We start from the raw sequence: 16,657 nt of genomic DNA on the forward strand, positions 1-16,657 counted from the left end.
GTGACGCTCTGGCTCCGCTGCTAATTAAAACAAGAGATTAAGATAACTCCCAGCTCCTAATTAGTCATCTAAAATAATCCCCAGCTCCTTATTAGTGAAGCTGTTGGCACGAAACGTATTGCTGTCCGTGTGGCATTCTTTGTGCCAGTGTTTTGCAAAGAAGAAAAAAACCCTTGCTGATTATCTGACACACAACATGGATATTGCTATGCTGTTTCATGATGGCAAGTGGAGAAAAAAATTATCAGAGGTGCGTGCAGGAGATACTTGATCATCTGGATGCATCGGAAGCTAGTTTTCACAACACTTGGTTCATTAGTAATTGTTCATTCAAAGACTGTGCTTTCTGTTAACAGAACAGCACAAAGAACATGTAATTATTTACCAGATCCGTGATTATTTTTCAAGTCATTTAAATTAGTTTATTTCTTACTGAGTATTTGGAATTGAAAGGAATTCCCTAGGCAGACTCGCAGTTGATAAATATTTGCTAAAGCTGGATGCGTTTGGGCTGAGGGCTTCATGAATATCAGCCCAAGAAGCAGAGACTGGAAACGACTGGAGAATAGTGTTTCCCCTTCAGGTACCTGTTTATAGTGCTCTGGAGGGTCAGAGGTATCGGCGTTGGAGAACACTGCATTTAAAATATGTAAAGTGCTGCTTTCTCTTCCTGAGGAAGGCAATAGAGGGCAGGGAGTCCATTCTCTCCTGGTGCGGACGGACACAATTCCCCTGAAGTCAGTGGAGCTGTGTTGATTTACACCCCTGAAACATGTTGGGCAAACAGTTTCACAGAGATTCCTGACGGGTAGGAAATGGTTGTGGGTCCAGTCCCTAGAAACCTTCTAAGCTCCCTCTCCTGCCATGAACTTGATTGAGAATAAAGAGTTCTTGGCACCTTGAAGGAATGGTTCCTGTATAGTTTAGGATCAGGATAGTATAGGTCTGGATTTCGTGCACCCTGACCACATGGCCTTTTTAGCAGGTGCCTGAAATTAGACTTTTTAAATTATAGCTTCCCATAGCTGTCATTGAAGGTTTATTTCTAACTGGGGTAGCAACGGTGGAGCATTGGTAGAGCTCGGACTCAAAGCAATCGCTGGTATCTTATACAATGTGTGGTCTACCCCTGCTCCGAGCAGTTTTATGTGACAAAGTGCTTTAAAATGCAGATGACCAGTACCAGTTTGTGCCTGCGCTCCCGCTGTGACTTGCACATGTAGACCTGAAGTGGTACCAGCAGCAGTAGCAAAAAGCCTTGCGCAGACAAGGTGCTAGGCATGGAATCGGAGGGTTTCTTCAATCCATTTTGAAGGCTGTCTGCATTCAAGCACATGCTGGAGTTGAGCTGAATTTTCAGCATTTGGATTTGTGATGCACTGTTTTCGAAAAGATCATAGTATCATAGAAAATGAGGGTTGGAAGGGACCTCATAGTTTCATAGTTGGTAGGGTTGAAAGGGACCTGAGCAGAGAGATCATCAAGACCAACCCCCTGCCATGGACAGGAAAGGATGCTGGGGTCACGTGACCCCAGCTAGGTGGCTGTCTAGCCTCCTTTTGAAGACCCCCAGGGTAGGAGTGAGCACCACTTCTCTTGGAAGTTGGTTCCAGATCCTGACCTCCCTGATAGTGAAGTAGTGTCTTCTGATATCTAGCCTGAATCTACTCTCCGTCAACTTATGGCCGTTATTCCTTGTTACTCCCAGTAGTGCTCAGGGGAACAGGAACTCTCCCGTTCCCCGCAGGTCCCCCCGGTAAGTTTATAGACAGCCACCAGATCCCCACTCAGTCTTGTCTTGTGGAGGCTGAGCAGGTTCAGGTCCCATAGCCTCTCCTCGTAGGGCCTGCCCTTCTGCCCCCGGATCATGCGCGTGGTCCTCTCCATGCTGTCCACGTCCCTCCTGAAGTGCGGCGCCCAGACCTGGATGCAGTACTCCAGCTGCGGCCTGACCAGTGCCGCATAGAGGGGGAGGATCACCTCCCCGGACCTGCTCGAGATGCACCTGTGGATGCGTGACAAGGTGCAGTTGGCCTTCCTGACCGCGTCCCCACACTGCCGGACCATGTTCATCTTGGCATCAATGGTGACCCCAAGATCCTTTTCTGCCTCTGCCCTGACGAGAAGGGAGTTCCCCAGCCTGTTTCTTCCTCCCCAGGTGCAGCACCTTGCACTTGTCAGTGTTGAAACCTATCCTATGCTCATCTACCCACCCCTGTAACCTGTCTAGGTCCAATTGTAGCCTGTCCCTCTCCTCTAGTGTGCTCACTTCTCCCCACAGCCACATCTTAGTGTCATCCGTGATTTTGATCAAGGTTCTTTTCACCCCCTCGTCCCAAGTCACTGATGAATATGTTGAACAGCGCAGGACCAAGCCCTGGGGGACCCCACTGCCCACATCCTTCTGGGCCGAAAAAGACCCATCCTCCACCACTGTCTGTGTGCGGCCCTCCAGCCAATTTACAGCCCATCTGACTGTGTAGGCGTCAACACCAGAGTCGCCTGATTTTTTTTTTTTTTAAATGATTCAGGAAGTCATTTACTCCAACCCTCTGCTCAGCAGTCCCAACTAGATCATTCCAGCCAAGGCTTTGTCAGTTAATTTTCTTTGACTTGAACTCTGTTGAATTCTCCAGCTACAACAGGGAAAATGCCATTTAATCTGTATTTTGTAACTTGCAGATTGCCTGCAGCCCATGGAAAAGGCATGGTCCTCTGCCCAAACACAACATGAAGATAAAGCCAAAGAATTACAAAAAAGCATCTAATGACACATATAGTCCAGCCTTCAGTCTGAAGGGAACTCCAGCCCAGCCCGGAAGTACAGATTGTCGGGGTATATTTCCATGTAAAGAATGTGAAAGGTATTGGTTTATTATTCATCCTAGTATAGTCAATGATTTTTACATATCTGCTCAGTTCAGTTTGTTTGCATTTTAAAATAAAGGAGTACATTTCCTAGGGGGGAGAATTTTAAACATGAAGTTTTAAAGGTACTTAGTTTCAGGTATGATGGAGCTGGACTGTTTTTAGTGGTGGCAGATGACAGAACAGGAAGCAATGGGCTCCAGTTGCAGCAAGGGAAGTTGAGGAAAGGCAAGTTTTAGGAAAAACTTTCTCACTAGACGGGTGGTAAAGCACTGGGAATGGGTTACCCAGAGAGGTGGTTGAGTCTTCATCCATGGAGGTTTTTAAGGCCTGGTTTGACAAAGCCTTGGGTGGGATGATGTAGTTGGGGCTGGTCTTGCTTTGAGCATGGGGTTGGACTAGATGTGACCTCCTGAGGTCCCTTCAACCCTCATTTTCTATGGTTCTCTGATGCCTGACCCTCACTCAGCCTTCTTGTAGAGGCCACGTGACTTTACAACCACAAATAGAATCATAGACAATGAGGGTTGAAGGGAGCTCCGGAGGTCACATCTAGTCTAACCCCCTGCTCAACTACATCATCCCAGCCAAGGCTTTGTGTAGCTGGGTTTTGAAACCCTCCAAGGATGGAGCTTTCACTACATCTCTGGGTAGCCTATTCTAGTGTTTTACTGTAGTCCTAGTGAGAATTTTTCCTAATATCTAACCTAAACCTCCCTTGCTGCAACTTGAGCCTGTTGCTCCTTGTTCTATCATCTACCCCCACTTAGAACAGTCCAGCTCTATAACTTTTTTTTTAAAACTGTTTGTTCTCTCTTGGGGAAACTGGCCAAATGAAACAGCCTCCATGCATAGCGTTGTTGAATTCACAAAGGAAATGTGTAAAAATAGAGGAAAATGTGTTCTCCAGCCTGCTAAGGGAGTGTCTGGTTGGACAGAAGGCAAAATGACCTGGGATAAAAATGCGATCCATTTAGAAGCTGAACATGACCCTTGAAAAGATTGAACCCCAGAGGTGTCGAAGTCTGCACATCTGCAGACTCAGCCCCTGAGAAGCATGGGGATGTATAGAGTACAGCTAAACAAACTACCATTGATATCATTGGAGAATCATGGGAGAACAGTGACTCTGCTCCTATGGCTATTGCCATGTCACCCGTGGTCCTCTTCCTTTCACTGTAGGTGTAATGCTTGCAACTGTTCTCATTTCAAAACCAGTGCTTCATTTAGCCTGGTCTCCCCAAGACTCATTGTTTCTGCTCAGGAGAGGTGATAGCAGGGAGGGAAGGTATCGCAACTTAGGCTGGAAAAGCCTCTGGAAAGCCGAGTGTCAGAGGAGAACAGGAGTCAAAACTAACAGATCCTCATTTTCTAACTTCTAGGGTGTTCGACAAGATAAAAAGTCGAAATGCTCACATGAAACGGCACCGACCACAGGAGCATGGGGAGCCACTGGTAAAGAGTAAGTGGCCCGTAAAACAAGTCAGAAATGAGCCAGAGCTGGAGGGGACTCGGGTGCTGACCTCCTCTAATGGTAACTGGGAAATCGTGATTTCTGAGTAGCAGTGAAGGCAGCCTGACTTCCACTGGGAAAGTGCGTAAGCATTTTTAGCCCCTAAACAGGTGTTTTTCCTACATATTCCATCATGAGTGACATGCTGAGTCTTGAGCAGGGTTGAGTGATGTGACAGTGCTGTGAGGTCAGTCGCACAGATGTAGCTGCACTGATGCTGAAAAACACTCAAAACTTTTGCTAGGGCAGAAGCACCTGGTGAGGCTGTAGAGGGAAACTTCTCAGTCCCTGCAAAGAAACCCCTTTCCCCCCCATACCTTATAAAAGGAGACCTGTATTGTTTTCTATACAACAAGAGTGCAAAAGCCTGCCTGGATATTTTCAGCACTTACCACCAACATAATATTGTTTGCCTTGAGTTTGAGTTTAAAAAACCCAAAAACCGAAACAAAACATGAAGGCATTGAACGTTCTTTACTTAGATTAACACCGCAGCGAAGTATGTTAAATTAAGTATGCGTGCCTGGCATTAAACTACAATTATGCATGATTGAGAAAAAAAAAGTTGTTAATGACTGTAAGATAGCTGTTACACCAATACCAGAGGCTCTTAACTTCTGATTTTGTTCATTTGGTGGCGAGTGGGGAGAGCCTTTCTGCCTCCAGTTAAAAGTAAAAGTTGGATGTGAATACCCCTCATGTCTTACCATCAGTTTTAGGGTTTGGTTGTTTGTTTGTTTGAAAAAGAAACACCCCCCCCCAAAGGACAGAATAAGAAAATCAATGAGAAATTGCCATTGTATTTAATATATATAATTTTTTCCATAGCGTGATGGTCACTTCCTGGATTTCAGTTTTAGTGTGTAGTGCTGCGATGATCTGTGGATTGTTATTTTGTATGTGCTTGCTTCATAGTTCACAAACTCAGTTTAATAAAACTATGATTGTGAAAGTTCTTGTTCTCCGTTTATTGATTATTGTGGCGGGGAGAAAAAACCCAAAAGCAAAACTAGTTATACTGGTTCTGTTAAACCTTCCTCCATTAAGAGAGACCTGTCAGGCCAGGCCTCTCTGGGTCTGCTGTCTGGTACCTGGTAAACCAGTACAGCCTGTTCAACAGCCAGGTTGTCGGTGACTAAACCGGGACTCCCACCTGGGCTCTCCTGGGTGAGGACAGCATGTGGACACCCAGCAGGAATAAAAACAAGACCTGTCAAAGAGTGGATGAGTTCCCTGCAAGCCAGGTGAGGAGGTGGGCACCACTGGGTCACTTTGCCTGAAGAATCATGAATGACGCACAGCATCTAAGTGCCCCGAACGTCACATTGGCCTTGGGACTGACTACCATTTAAGAGAGAATATATTAAAACCAGTTCTATTAAAATGGAGCCAGTGCTGTGAAAGTTGTTCTTTTACTGATTATCATGGGGGGAGGAAAGCGAAACTGGTTATACCAGGCTGGCGGGTATAACGTGTGTTGCAGGAACACGAGGATTTTGAAAGAACTACTGTAATCACATTATGTGTCTCAATATAAGCTGAGCCAGTTCCTTGCACTCATGGGGTGGGCAAGTTATAAAGGTAAGTGCTGATTATGTCTGTTGCTGCTTGGATCGGAAAGCAGTTCACTAAATTATGACAAGTCAGGAGAGCTGAAACCAGGCAAGGGAGAGACTACTCTCAACCAGTTAGAATTTAATGAGATGTTAGCTTCGTTCAGCTCACCGTACGCTAACCTTGAAACAACAGAATTTCATGCAGCCAGCAAGTCCTGTGGGGATGGCAAATCTAATAGGCTCTGTTGCATGGAGAGCATGGGAGAAATTCACTCAAGTCGTGCCTCCAGCTTGAAGCCCGAGAACAATTAAATCCCACTGAAGACCTAAGTGGTGCGTATGCCATATGCTTGCACTCCACGTGGGCGTGAATCTTACCCTCTGAGAATGGTTTATCTGGGGGGAAACGGAATACATTGGAACAGCAGTTCACAGACAAGCCTGAACATAATTCCCCGTGAAATCTCAAGGCATTGTGCACCTTTGCTTTTTTAGAGGAGATAAGCCAGCAGTCCTTACCTGCCTCTGAGTAAACTGCTGTGGCCCCACGAAGAGGCACAGAAGTCGCTTTAGTTCGTTGGAACATACACATGACGGAGCAGGTTTTTTTTAAGTGGCACAACAGTTAAGTCATGCAGCAGGATTTTGGCAGGGTTTTTACCTTATTTATTCTCTGATTTGGCTGTGATATCACGCAAGATTTTTTTAGCAGCTGTGGAGCCCAAATGGGGCAGGTGTTAACTGACCGCTTTGGCTGCAGAACAGTGGGATTTGGTAGTGCCGGGATGTGAAGGTCACTAAGACTAGTGTTTTCTCCAGGAGGAGCTCAGAGCTTCCTCAGCCGTTGCCCTGCTTTCCGGTTCGAACAAAACTCACCTCAACTTTGCCATCCCCAAAATAACAACGTGCAGCAGCTCTTTTCCCTGTCTTGAATCACAGTTTTCCACCAGAGGAAGAAGAGTGGAGTTGGAGTTACATGAGACACACTAGTCTCTTTTTATTTATTGCAAGGTGCACAGATACTACAGTGATGATCAAGGCAGAAGAACCTGAAAGAAACTTAAGTCTCTGATCTTCTCAGCTGTCTGGCTGTCCCAGTCTTCCCATCTCAAGCACCATGCCTGGTCCTAAATTATTGCACCGATTTTTGCCTGTTGCTTTATTTGCATAAAAATAACAACCTTTCAATACTGCACTTGGTAGGGAGCTTGCGACCGTGTGTTTTGTTGGGCTTAGATGGTGAATCAGATGTAACTAAGGGTCCCTTCCCACCATCAAGAGCGGTGTTCTCAGACAGGCAGATTATCACGACAGTTGTGCAAGGCTAGAGGCCTTGAGCCTGGCCAGCCTGTTTCATTACTTAACCCTCATAGTAGTGAGAGGGTTCTTCCTACTTTCAGACTACATTTCCCCTGCAGTGGTAGCATTTCCACCCCTGATGCTAGCTGCCAGTGCAGCTGCAACAGGGAAGATTTAGTGATGTGGTTGCCTCTAAACATGGTTTGAAATTGCATGCATTATGGCTCATGCTTGGTGATTGTTAGCAGCTAATGGCGACTCTCCCTACCCTGTGACTAGAGTTTCTCTCTTCCTAGCCTGGCTGTATTGTCCACCACGCCTTTGTCTGTTTGCACTAGGGACAGCATCTCCAACTACACCGGCAGTGGTTCATCCAGCCCCTTGTGGTTGAACATCCTAAAATGCACTGCTCCATCTGCTGCCAGGGCTGTAGCGTCCTCTAGAGACTTGCGATTACTCTGTTGAGGCGTCGTGGAGAAGCAGCCGGGATTTCCAAGGAAGCAGCACAAATGTGGCTCGGGAGCACGACGGTTGCGGCTGAACTGGTGCGGTCTGACACGGCTGCATCAGTTATATCCAAGCAGGACAGAAGTGTCACAAGGCGGCTGCACGTGTAGGAGGGGATCGGAGGAAAATACTCAGCCCTTGGGTGCTGCTGCTTCCACTGACTTCTGCAGGCAGGTGAGGCCTACACCAGAGTGCTTTTGAGCACCCCACCCTTAGGATAGACGGGACTCATGCCATGTTAAACTTCACCCCTGAACTCTGCCCCCCACCACAACCCAGGTGTTCTCAGTACTGGATGTGCAGGTTTCTGCCCCGATTCTCACTGCTATTTCTCATGGATTCTAAAAAGTCAAAGTTCTGGTGCAAGAAGAGAATTTGGTCCAGATTTTCAGGGGCAAGCACCGCTCGCCGGTGCTCCAGGGCACTCTCGCTGGCAGCGAAGGCCTGATCTGGCAACACAGCCGTGGCAGGGATGGCCAGGTACTGCCGGCTCATCCTTGCCACAGCGGGGAAGCGGTGCTCATTGCTTCTCCACCAGTCCAGCGGGTTGGTGCTACGTTTACATAGCGGCTCCACGATGTAGTTCTCCAGTTGCTGGTGGATCTCGGGCATGCTTTCTGTTGGGTCCTTCCCCAGAAGGATGTCGTACATGCTCTGGGACTGGCTGCCAGAGGCCCTGTCCTTATGAGCTGGCAGCTGGCCCCCGGCTTCTCCCCCTTCTGCCTTGTAATCTGAGTTTGGCACCCAGAATGAGGCAGGAGGTGGGGACTGGTGGTTAAACATCTGCGACAGCATATTTTTGACCCTCCTGTGCAGCTCACTGCGCAGGGTGGGGCTCAGGAACCTCATCTCCTTGAAACGCGGGTCCAAGAAGGAGGCGATGACAGCCGGGCTTTCCAGCACCGTCTCGTCCTCCGAGATGCCCCAGCGCTGCACGAGCTGCGCCCGTATGTTGCCCACCACGGTCTTGATGACGCTGCTGGACTCCTCGCACTGCTGCCCGATGGCAGTGACGATGCCGTGGATGCATGGCATTAGGGAAGAGATGGAAACGTTCTGCTCCTCTCGCAAGAAGGACGTGGCGATCTTAATCGTCCTCATGACGGGCACCAGGTCCTGCAGGAGCTTCCACTGGTGGTCAGCCAGGTTCTGAACGGCTGCCGTGCCCTTGGGGTGTTCCTCCAGCACTGACATGATGGCCCATTTGAGGTCCAGGAGGCTCTCGCACATCTCGATGGTCGTTATCCAGCGGGGCCTGGCGTCCATGACGAGCTTCAGCTTGGTCTTGTTGATGGCCTCCAACTTGCTGTTCAGGGAACAGGTGGCTTTTGCGTCCTGCTGGAAGTACCTCACGATGCCTCTGGCGGCACTCAGAGCCTCTTGTACCTGCTCCACCTCCAGCCCGGCCTGAATGCACAGGTCCAGCAAGTGGGCGGCACAGCACAGGCTCGCCCAGCCGTAGGCGCCCTGGAGTTGCTCCAGGTTGGCGGCTGTGTCGCGTAGGCTGTCGTGTATCACGCAGGACACGGCCTTGCAGGACAGCCCGAACTCGGACAGGACAGCGTAGAGCCTCTCCCCGAAATCGCTTGCCCCTTTGTTCTCGTGCATCTGCTGCGTTTCCAGGATGCATCGGGCCCAGCGCCACTCCCCGTCAATGAAGCTTGCCGTGACGGTCAGGTAGGGTTGGCTGAGCTGAGAGATCCAGGACTCCACGCACAGCACGATGGACTGAGCCGTTTGCAAATAGTGCTCGAGATGCTGCTTCACTACATTGTACCTGTGCCACAGCATGCTGGACAGCTGGGCCGGGGACGGGAGGGTAAAACTTGGCTCCAGGTAACCGAGGAGGAGTCCGAAGCCCTTGTCTTTCACCATGGAGAGTGGGTGGAGGTCGCGGAATATCATCTCGAGCACTAGCTCCAGAATCATGTCGGTCCTGGGTTCTAAGCAGGGCGCGGGGTGGTACAGGTTGTTTTCTGGTGTCATTTGCCTGGCCCGCTTGATCCCGTTCTCCGGTGCCGCGTAGTCGGCCTCAGATGCCTGGTCATCTTTCAGCTGCGACAGCAGCGTGTCGCGGATGCTGTGCTTCCGCACCAGGTGCTCCCGCATCGTGGTGGTGCTGTTGTGGAAAGACAGCTGCTTCTTGCACACGTTGCATTCCACGTAGGCATCCCCCAGCTTGGTGTAGTAGTTCCACACCTTGGATTTGCGGCGGTCAACATAGAGCGCTGTGCTCGTGCCGTCGTGGCCTGCCCCTTTCTCCCTCTTCCTCCTGGAGGATGGGCCGAGGTTGGCTGCCATGTTGTATGTGTTGAACACCATGGAGATTTCCTCTGTGGGGGAGGAGAAATGCCAGACTGGACATTAATTTCACCTGAAACTAGCATGAAAGCCCCTGCTGTGCATTGCATATATTGTGCAATTTATGGGTGAATCGCGCAATAAACTTAGACTGGCCATGCATGCAAAGCAAGACCGGCCACCCATCCAAAGTAATTATCATGCAATTAACTAGTTTAATCATGCAATAAATTTAGACTGGCTACATGTGCAAAGTAATTACCAAGCCATAAAAATGGCCATCCAGCTATGAAAAGAGCAAACCAGCTACAACATTAGCACTTGAAAACACATAACTTTATAGCTGGTTTCCATCCAGCTTCCATTCGAACCAGGGGCAGGTCCCTAAGAGAAAGAAGACCCAGCTGTTTCATCCGCTCTAAGGGCACTTGTAGGGAAACGTTCTGGCTAAGAGGCCGGTGGTATATTGCTGCACACGGGTGCTAGAGCTGGCGTGGAAACTCTCTGTTCCTGAGCTCCGTGGGCAATCCCTGAAAGCAGAAATATGCCGGGTAGACCTCAGGAGGTGGCGGGATGTTGCTAAGACTTTGTAAAGCCAGCAAAAACACCTCCAAGCAGGTCACCAAGTCAGAACTGAGACAGGAGCTTGGATGCAGATGTTCAGTCACTTTGGGCCAAAGGGAAAAGTTGCTAGATCCAGGGACAAACTCCTTAGGTTGGCAATGGTGCTCTGATACAAAAGTGCCTTGGCTGAAGGCGTTTTATAGATGGTTATAACCAAGCTTACATCCAGCAGAGCCCCTTACCAGATCACAGAATCACAGAAAATTCAGGTTGGCAGGGACCTCAGGAGGTCACATCCCGTCCAACCCCCTGCTCCAAGCAGGACCAGCCCCAACTACGTCATCCCAGCCAAGGCTTTGTCCAGCCGGGTCTTCAAAACCTCCAAGGATGGAGACTCCACCACCGCTGTAGGTAACCTGTCCCAGCGCTTCACCACCCTCCTCATTAGAAAGTTTTTCCTAATCTCCAACCTCAACTTCCCTTGCTGCAACTTGAGCCCATTGCTCCTTGTTCTGTCATCTGCCCCCACTGAGACCAGCCCAGCTCCAGCCTCTTCACAGCCCCCATGCAGGGAGGTGAAGGCTGCTATTCAACCCCTTTGGTCTTCTCTTCTCCAGAGTAAATCAGCCCAGTTCCTTCACCCTTTCCTCACCAGTCCTGTCCCCCAGCCCCACAACCATTTCCATTGCCTCCACTGGACTCTCTCCAACGTGTCCACATCCTTTCTGTAGTGGGAGCCCAAAACTGGACACCAGACTCCAGATGTGTCCTCCCCAGTGCTGAATAGAGGGGAAGAATCACTGCCCTGGATCGTCTGGCAATGCTCCTACCGATGCAGCCCAGGATGCTGGTAACCTCCTTGGCAACAAGGGCACCCTGCTGGCTCATGGCTAAATGAATGATTAGAGCAGCTCGTCATCACTGAGGAACCCCTTATCCATGATTTATTTGCGGGTGCTGAATCAGAAGGCTGCTGCCGTGCCTGGCATTTTAGTAGCTGAATGGGATCTTGGCAAGCTGCTTGGTTGAGAAGAGACCGAAGGCTGGCACCTACCTTGCACGATCTGGGGGTAGGATGGAGCGATGATGGGCAGAGACTGCTCCTCTGTTATCTCCTCTTTGGGCTGCTGCGTGTCCCCTCCACCGTCCTCTGGCTTCACGCCTTTCTGCAGGAAAGGAGGCACCCTCTTGGCGTTCACGTCTGCCATCGCGTCCTTCGGGAGCATCCCAGGAGGGAACACAAAGACGGGCTGTTAGAAGGACCACCCTGGGGCCATCCGGCACTGCCAGCACCCGTGCTCGGGGGGGACACGACGAGATTCATGTTCCAACCCCTGGTCCTGCTCTTCTAAAGACGTTACCTCCAAGCAATAACTAACTCGCAGGCCACGCCTGTCACCCATGAATGTCGCAGAGCTTCGTGGAGGCAGATCAGTCCTGTCCCTGTGGGCTTCTTCCAGGACAGGGCTTTTATGGGGGGCCAGAGAAACACTGGGCTTAGATGGAGAAGACCCGCCTGGCTCTACTGCCTAGCGTGCCGCAACACAGGGAATTCCTGTTCCCTGCAAGCATGCGATAGCCCTCTCCATCCTGCAGCGACGGGCTGTTGGAAAAGAGCCCGAGCCAATCGAACAGTAGCATGAAGGGCTGGATATCGCTCGGTCCAAGGGAAACCTCTTTTTTTAAGCAGGGTTTCCCTGGTGAGCTGAGGATAGCGGGCCCGGTTTCCAAACCGTCACGCGTCCCTCGGGAAGGGCAGAGGGGCTGTCTGACTGCTGTCTGCACCGCCCCCCCCCCCCCCCCCCCCCCCCCCGTGTCTCCCATCACAGATGCAAATGTCCTTTGCAAAGGCAACTGGGTCGCGTCTCCTTTAGAAGATGCTTGGCCCCACGTGCCGCTGCTGGGAAACCCGACGTCTGCCTGTCAAATGGCAGCGTTTCACGGGGGCCAGGGCCGCCTGCTGGGTATTTGGCGGCAGCAAGAGCTCCTGCCACGGCTCCATGGGATGGCAGGCGCTCTATAAAACCCAAGGTCACCGCTGCGGGCACAAAGTGGAGAGAGCCTTATCAAGGCAAGGTTCACATTGCACCTGTCTGAGCATGCCCAGCGAAGCAGATCCTGTCCCCGGCCCTGCAGCCTTTCTCTCTCGCTGGGGAAATGCCTTGTCAGTTCTTCCCGCCCTCTGCAAGGGTGAGTCGCGTCGCTTTTCCCTGCCAGGTGTCCGGAAGAGGGGCCAAGGACATGGTGCAGAACAGCGCAGAAGTCACGCCGTATTGCTTCAAGGAGCGGTGGAGAGGACCCAGGTGGTGACGTCATGTTTAAATCCTACAGCTGATCGTATGCCCGTGCTGGAGCAACAGATCCCACCCTAGAAATTATTCTGCAGCTTCATCCTCCGCCCCCGCAAGGACTCCCGTTTCCACCTTTGCTGCTTTAAAACCCTGCAAACTTCCGACAATGTGTGTGTGCGTCTATCTATCGATAGATGTGTGTATATATGTGTGCGCGTGTGTGTATATATATATATACGCATGCACATATATACATATAGGAGTGCATGGATTGAAATGAAGTTTAGCCAGATAAAGAAGAAAACAGGCATAGGTCGGCTTATACTCACTCCTTTGTTACCATGGGCATGATACGGGCTGCTGGGTTGTTTGCGGTCTCAGCTCTGTGCCGTAAAATGGGATATAGCTAACCTTTCATCTGGAAGTAATTCATTTAGGGCTCCTCTCAAAAGTTCGAGCCAGGATGGAAAGGGAGCTGATCTGAAGCGGAGGGAGCTAGCGAGGAGGCTGGATGCCTGTCAGAGCCCTGATGCAACGTGTGCAGCAAGTGTGCGCTTGCTGGCAGACAGGGCGGGCCGTGCCGCTTGCATTTATAACAAAGCAGAGCATGGAGACGGTCTGATTAATCACGATCTGTTTTGTTGCTGAAGGAGAAATTCTGGCTGTGGGTACTTGGTTAATAGGGCGTGCTCTTGCTTTTTTTTTTATAACAGTAAAGATGATTCATCATTGGAAGCGGTGGCTTCTGCATCTGCCGAAGTCTGCAGACTGAGCTGGACCGTCTTGGATCCTTTGGTGAAACGCATGGGGTTGCACTCAATAAAAAGATAAAATCCTCCTGACTAGAGCTGGGCTGTTCTCAGCGGGGGCAGACGACAGGACAAGGAGCACTGGTGTCACGTTGCAGCAAGGGAAGTTGAGGTTGGAGGTTAAGAAAAACCTTCTCACGAGGAGGGGATAGTAAAGCGCTGGAACAGGCTTGACTCATGTTAGTAGAGGGACGGTGACAAAATTGGCCTATGCCTCTGTGAAGCCCGGGATTTGACCCTCGCTAACAAACCCAGGGAATGTGCAACTTGGGTTGAAATACCTAGCAGGGGAGTTTGCAGTAGTTCAGCGTGTAGAAGGTGGGATTTATTAGGTTCCCCTTAGTAGCTGTGTCTGCCTATAGCCACTGCTTCCACATCCCTCAAATGGGGAAGCTGCTGCTGTCACGCACTGTGACAGCTGGAGCTGGGCTGGTCTCAGTGGAGGCGGATGACAGGACAAGCAGCAATGGGCTCAGGCTGCAGCAAGGGGAAGTTGAGGTTGGAGATTAGGAAAAACTTTCTCATGAGGAGAGTAGTAACAGGAACAGGCTACCCAGAGGGGTGGGGGAGGTTTTTGAGATCATTCGTGGAGGTTTTTAAGACCTAGGTAGGCTTGTGTAGGATGATGTAGCTGGGGGTGGTCCTGCTTTTGAGCAGGGGTTTGGAGTAGATGTGACCTCCGGAGGTCCCTTCCAACCCTCATTTTCTGTGATTTTATGATTTGCTGAGTGAAAAATCTGCCGTGGCAGCAGAAGTACTTTAACTCGGAAAGAACGGTCGTTTGCAAAAGGCTAGAAAGGACTTGTATTGTTACTGAGCAGCCCCTTCTCTCCGCCCTCTGCAGAGGATGCGAACAGCACCGTGGCAGTGCTACCGCTACCCTGGCCCACATCAAAATGCCTTGTGAGTTTGACGCCGGGGACAGGTGGGAGAACCGGCTGCAGACCAGGGTCTCCTGCTGCCAAGTGCCCGCCTACTCGCCTCCCCAGGTTGGGGACTACATGCAGGTTGGTCCCCCAAGCAGCTTGGAAGTGTCCCTGGAAGGGAGCGGGAAGCACCAGGGAAAGCAGGATCACGCTAAACCTGATAACGAAAGTATCTATGGAGATGCACGATGGTAATGAAAGCATCGTACGCCCCTTTATAAAGCTATGGTGCGTCCACACTTTGAACATGGTGCCCAGTTCTGGTCCCCACACCTCCAAAAGGATAGAGAAGAACTCGAGAAGGTCCAGAAAAGAGCAACAAGGACGATCAGTGCTATGGAGAGGCTTGCCTAGGAGGGGAGACGAACGAGGCCAGGCCCGGTCGGTTTAGAGAAGAGATGCTCGAAGAAAGGCAATAGAGGGGTTTACAAAATATTAAACAGCAAAGAGAAAGTTGACAGGAATTAATTATCGATTGTCTTTCGCCAGAGCACTTGTTGTGTCCTGCGCAAGATTGTCAACAACAGCCATTTAGCAGCAGTTGCCGGTTTGTTAGAAGCGCTTCTGCTACGGGCGACAAGGTTCTTTAGGGAAATCCAGTATTGTTTATTAGACCAGTTAAAATAGTTGGAAAAATGATTTGTTGGAAGCTTTTGGGTTACAAACACCCTTCTTCAGGCTTATTCACCAGACAAGAACCGAGGGGTCACAATAGGAAACTAATAGGTAGTCAGTTTTTCCACCCAGGACAAACGAAAGGGGGGAGCTTGTGGCCACCAGATGCAGCGGAAGTGGGGAGTTCAGCCAAATCCACAAAGGGATTGGACCCGTTTTTGGAAGAAAGGGTCAGTGGGAGTGTGGGGCACGGCCTCTGGATTAGAACATCCTCAGCCTTACATAAAGTGGCTGCAAGTGGGAGAGGAATGGGGAAGAACCCTGCTCAGGCCCATGCGTTAGGGTTGTTGGTCTGAGGACGTAGGCAGGCAAGGGTCGTTGGGGAGATGTGATCTCTTTTATTATTTGTTACTATATTTAGTTGATCTAATAAAAGAGATCACATCTACCCCAACGTTTGGACCCAGTCACTTGCCCTTCCAGCTCCGCTGTCTGCCGCCACGGGGCATGGGAGACCAGGCAGGACTCACCTAGGGTCCAACCCCGTTCACGGCAGCTCGGATGCTCTTGTATAACACGCGGTTTCCATCTCGGAAGACGCCCGTCACCCCGGCCCAGCTGCAAACCGACGAGCGCCTATAGCGAATATCTGTGGGTTATCTGTGAAAGGTCAGGGACGCCACGCCGAGACAAGGAGGCATGTCATAATATAGGCATCTGCAGTCTTGTTAGCAGCCAGGCGGACGTCCTCATGCCACGCTTCAGTTGCCCTTGGAGGGGATGAGCCCACATGTGGCCCGACTGCAAGGTGACGCAGTCCCTCCTTTAGGCCGTGTCACGCGCTTGTGTTCATGCCGGTGGTGACGGTGTTGTCATACGCTCATTGGGCGCGGACGTGAGCCGGCACTGTTTTCCAGGGGCTGCGGTTCAGGAAAAGCAACAGATGCTGCCTCATCACGTCTGCACGTAACCCCCGTTAGTCCTAACGAAGGCAGCTTAACATTGGAATTTGCAAGCTGCCAGGGCTCTCCACAGGGGTTTGGGGCCTTGAGGGTATTTGCTGTTATAGGGGACACTCCTATAGGGACTTCCTTCCCTAGAACCCGAATGTCCTCTCCCCTTGCATATGGCCCTATATAGCAGCTGTTCCGGCTAAGAGCCTTGCTGTATAAGGGTAAGAGCCTAAGGCTACCGCTCTTCCCAACCCTGCCCGGTATAGGGATCCCCTATAGGGGCTTTTCCAGAGAGGAGCCCAAGGATACCCATACTGTACAGGTGTTCAGTTCCATCAGAGCCTAAGGATTCCCTCTTCACTCCTGCCTTGTATAGGGGTTTTTATAGGGGCTTTTCCAGACAGGAGCCTCACTGTGTAGGGGTTTAGTTCCATAGGAGCCTAAGAAGTTCCTCC

At 50.5% G+C, this 16,657-nt stretch overlaps 2 protein-coding genes across 3 annotated transcripts in view; one reads left to right on the forward strand and one right to left on the reverse strand.

Moving 5' to 3' along the window:
* The window catches only part of ZNF541 (zinc finger protein 541), a 32,430-nt gene extending 25,681 nt beyond the window's left edge, over window positions 1-6,749 (forward strand). The window contains exons 16-17 of the mRNA XM_090053285.1: window positions 2,683-2,864; window positions 4,251-6,749. Coding sequence (XP_089909411.1) covers window positions 2,683-2,864; window positions 4,251-4,431 — 363 coding nt within the window. The 3' untranslated portion in view covers window positions 4,432-6,749. The remainder of the gene's footprint in view (window positions 1-2,682; window positions 2,865-4,250) is intronic.
* Window positions 6,750-6,903: 154 nt separating this feature from the next.
* On the reverse strand, window positions 6,904-13,309 carry LOC149860367 (E3 SUMO-protein ligase ZBED1-like). Of its 2 annotated transcripts, none has more exons than XM_090053286.1 (3): window positions 13,229-13,309; window positions 11,663-11,822; window positions 6,904-10,076 (listed from the first exon to the last, which is right to left on the reverse strand). In XM_090053286.1, the coding sequence occupies exons 2-3, from the start codon at window positions 11,814-11,816 to the stop codon at window positions 8,029-8,031; spliced, it is 2,202 nt and encodes a 733-aa protein (XP_089909412.1). In that variant the 5' UTR covers window positions 11,817-11,822; window positions 13,229-13,309; the 3' UTR covers window positions 6,904-8,028. The 2 variants fall into 2 exon arrangements, with proteins under 2 accessions (XP_089909412.1, XP_089909413.1); XM_090053287.1 differs by lacking the exon at window positions 13,229-13,309 and adding an exon at window positions 10,381-10,574 and having other exon boundaries at window positions 11,663-11,801.
* Between the last annotated feature and the right edge of the window lie 3,348 nt (window positions 13,310-16,657).

This window comes from Crocodylus siamensis, chromosome 6, assembly GCF_052110815.1.
Source record: "Crocodylus siamensis isolate JL-2025a chromosome 6, ASM5211081v1, whole genome shotgun sequence".
In the NCBI taxonomy this organism is placed as follows: domain Eukaryota; kingdom Metazoa; phylum Chordata; order Crocodylia; family Crocodylidae; genus Crocodylus; species Crocodylus siamensis.

What these genes read in the sequence shown, in the direction of transcription:
- LOC149860367 (XM_090053286.1), bottom strand. Translation starts at nt 11,816, where the DNA reads ATGGCAGACGTGAACGCCAAGAGGGTGCCTCCTTTCCTGCAGAAAGGC. An exon ending in CTACCCCCAGATCGTGCAAG is followed by an intron (nt 10,077 to 11,662) that starts GTAGGTGCCAGC and finishes CCTCCCCCACAG; the next exon opens with AGGAAATCTCCATGGTGTTC.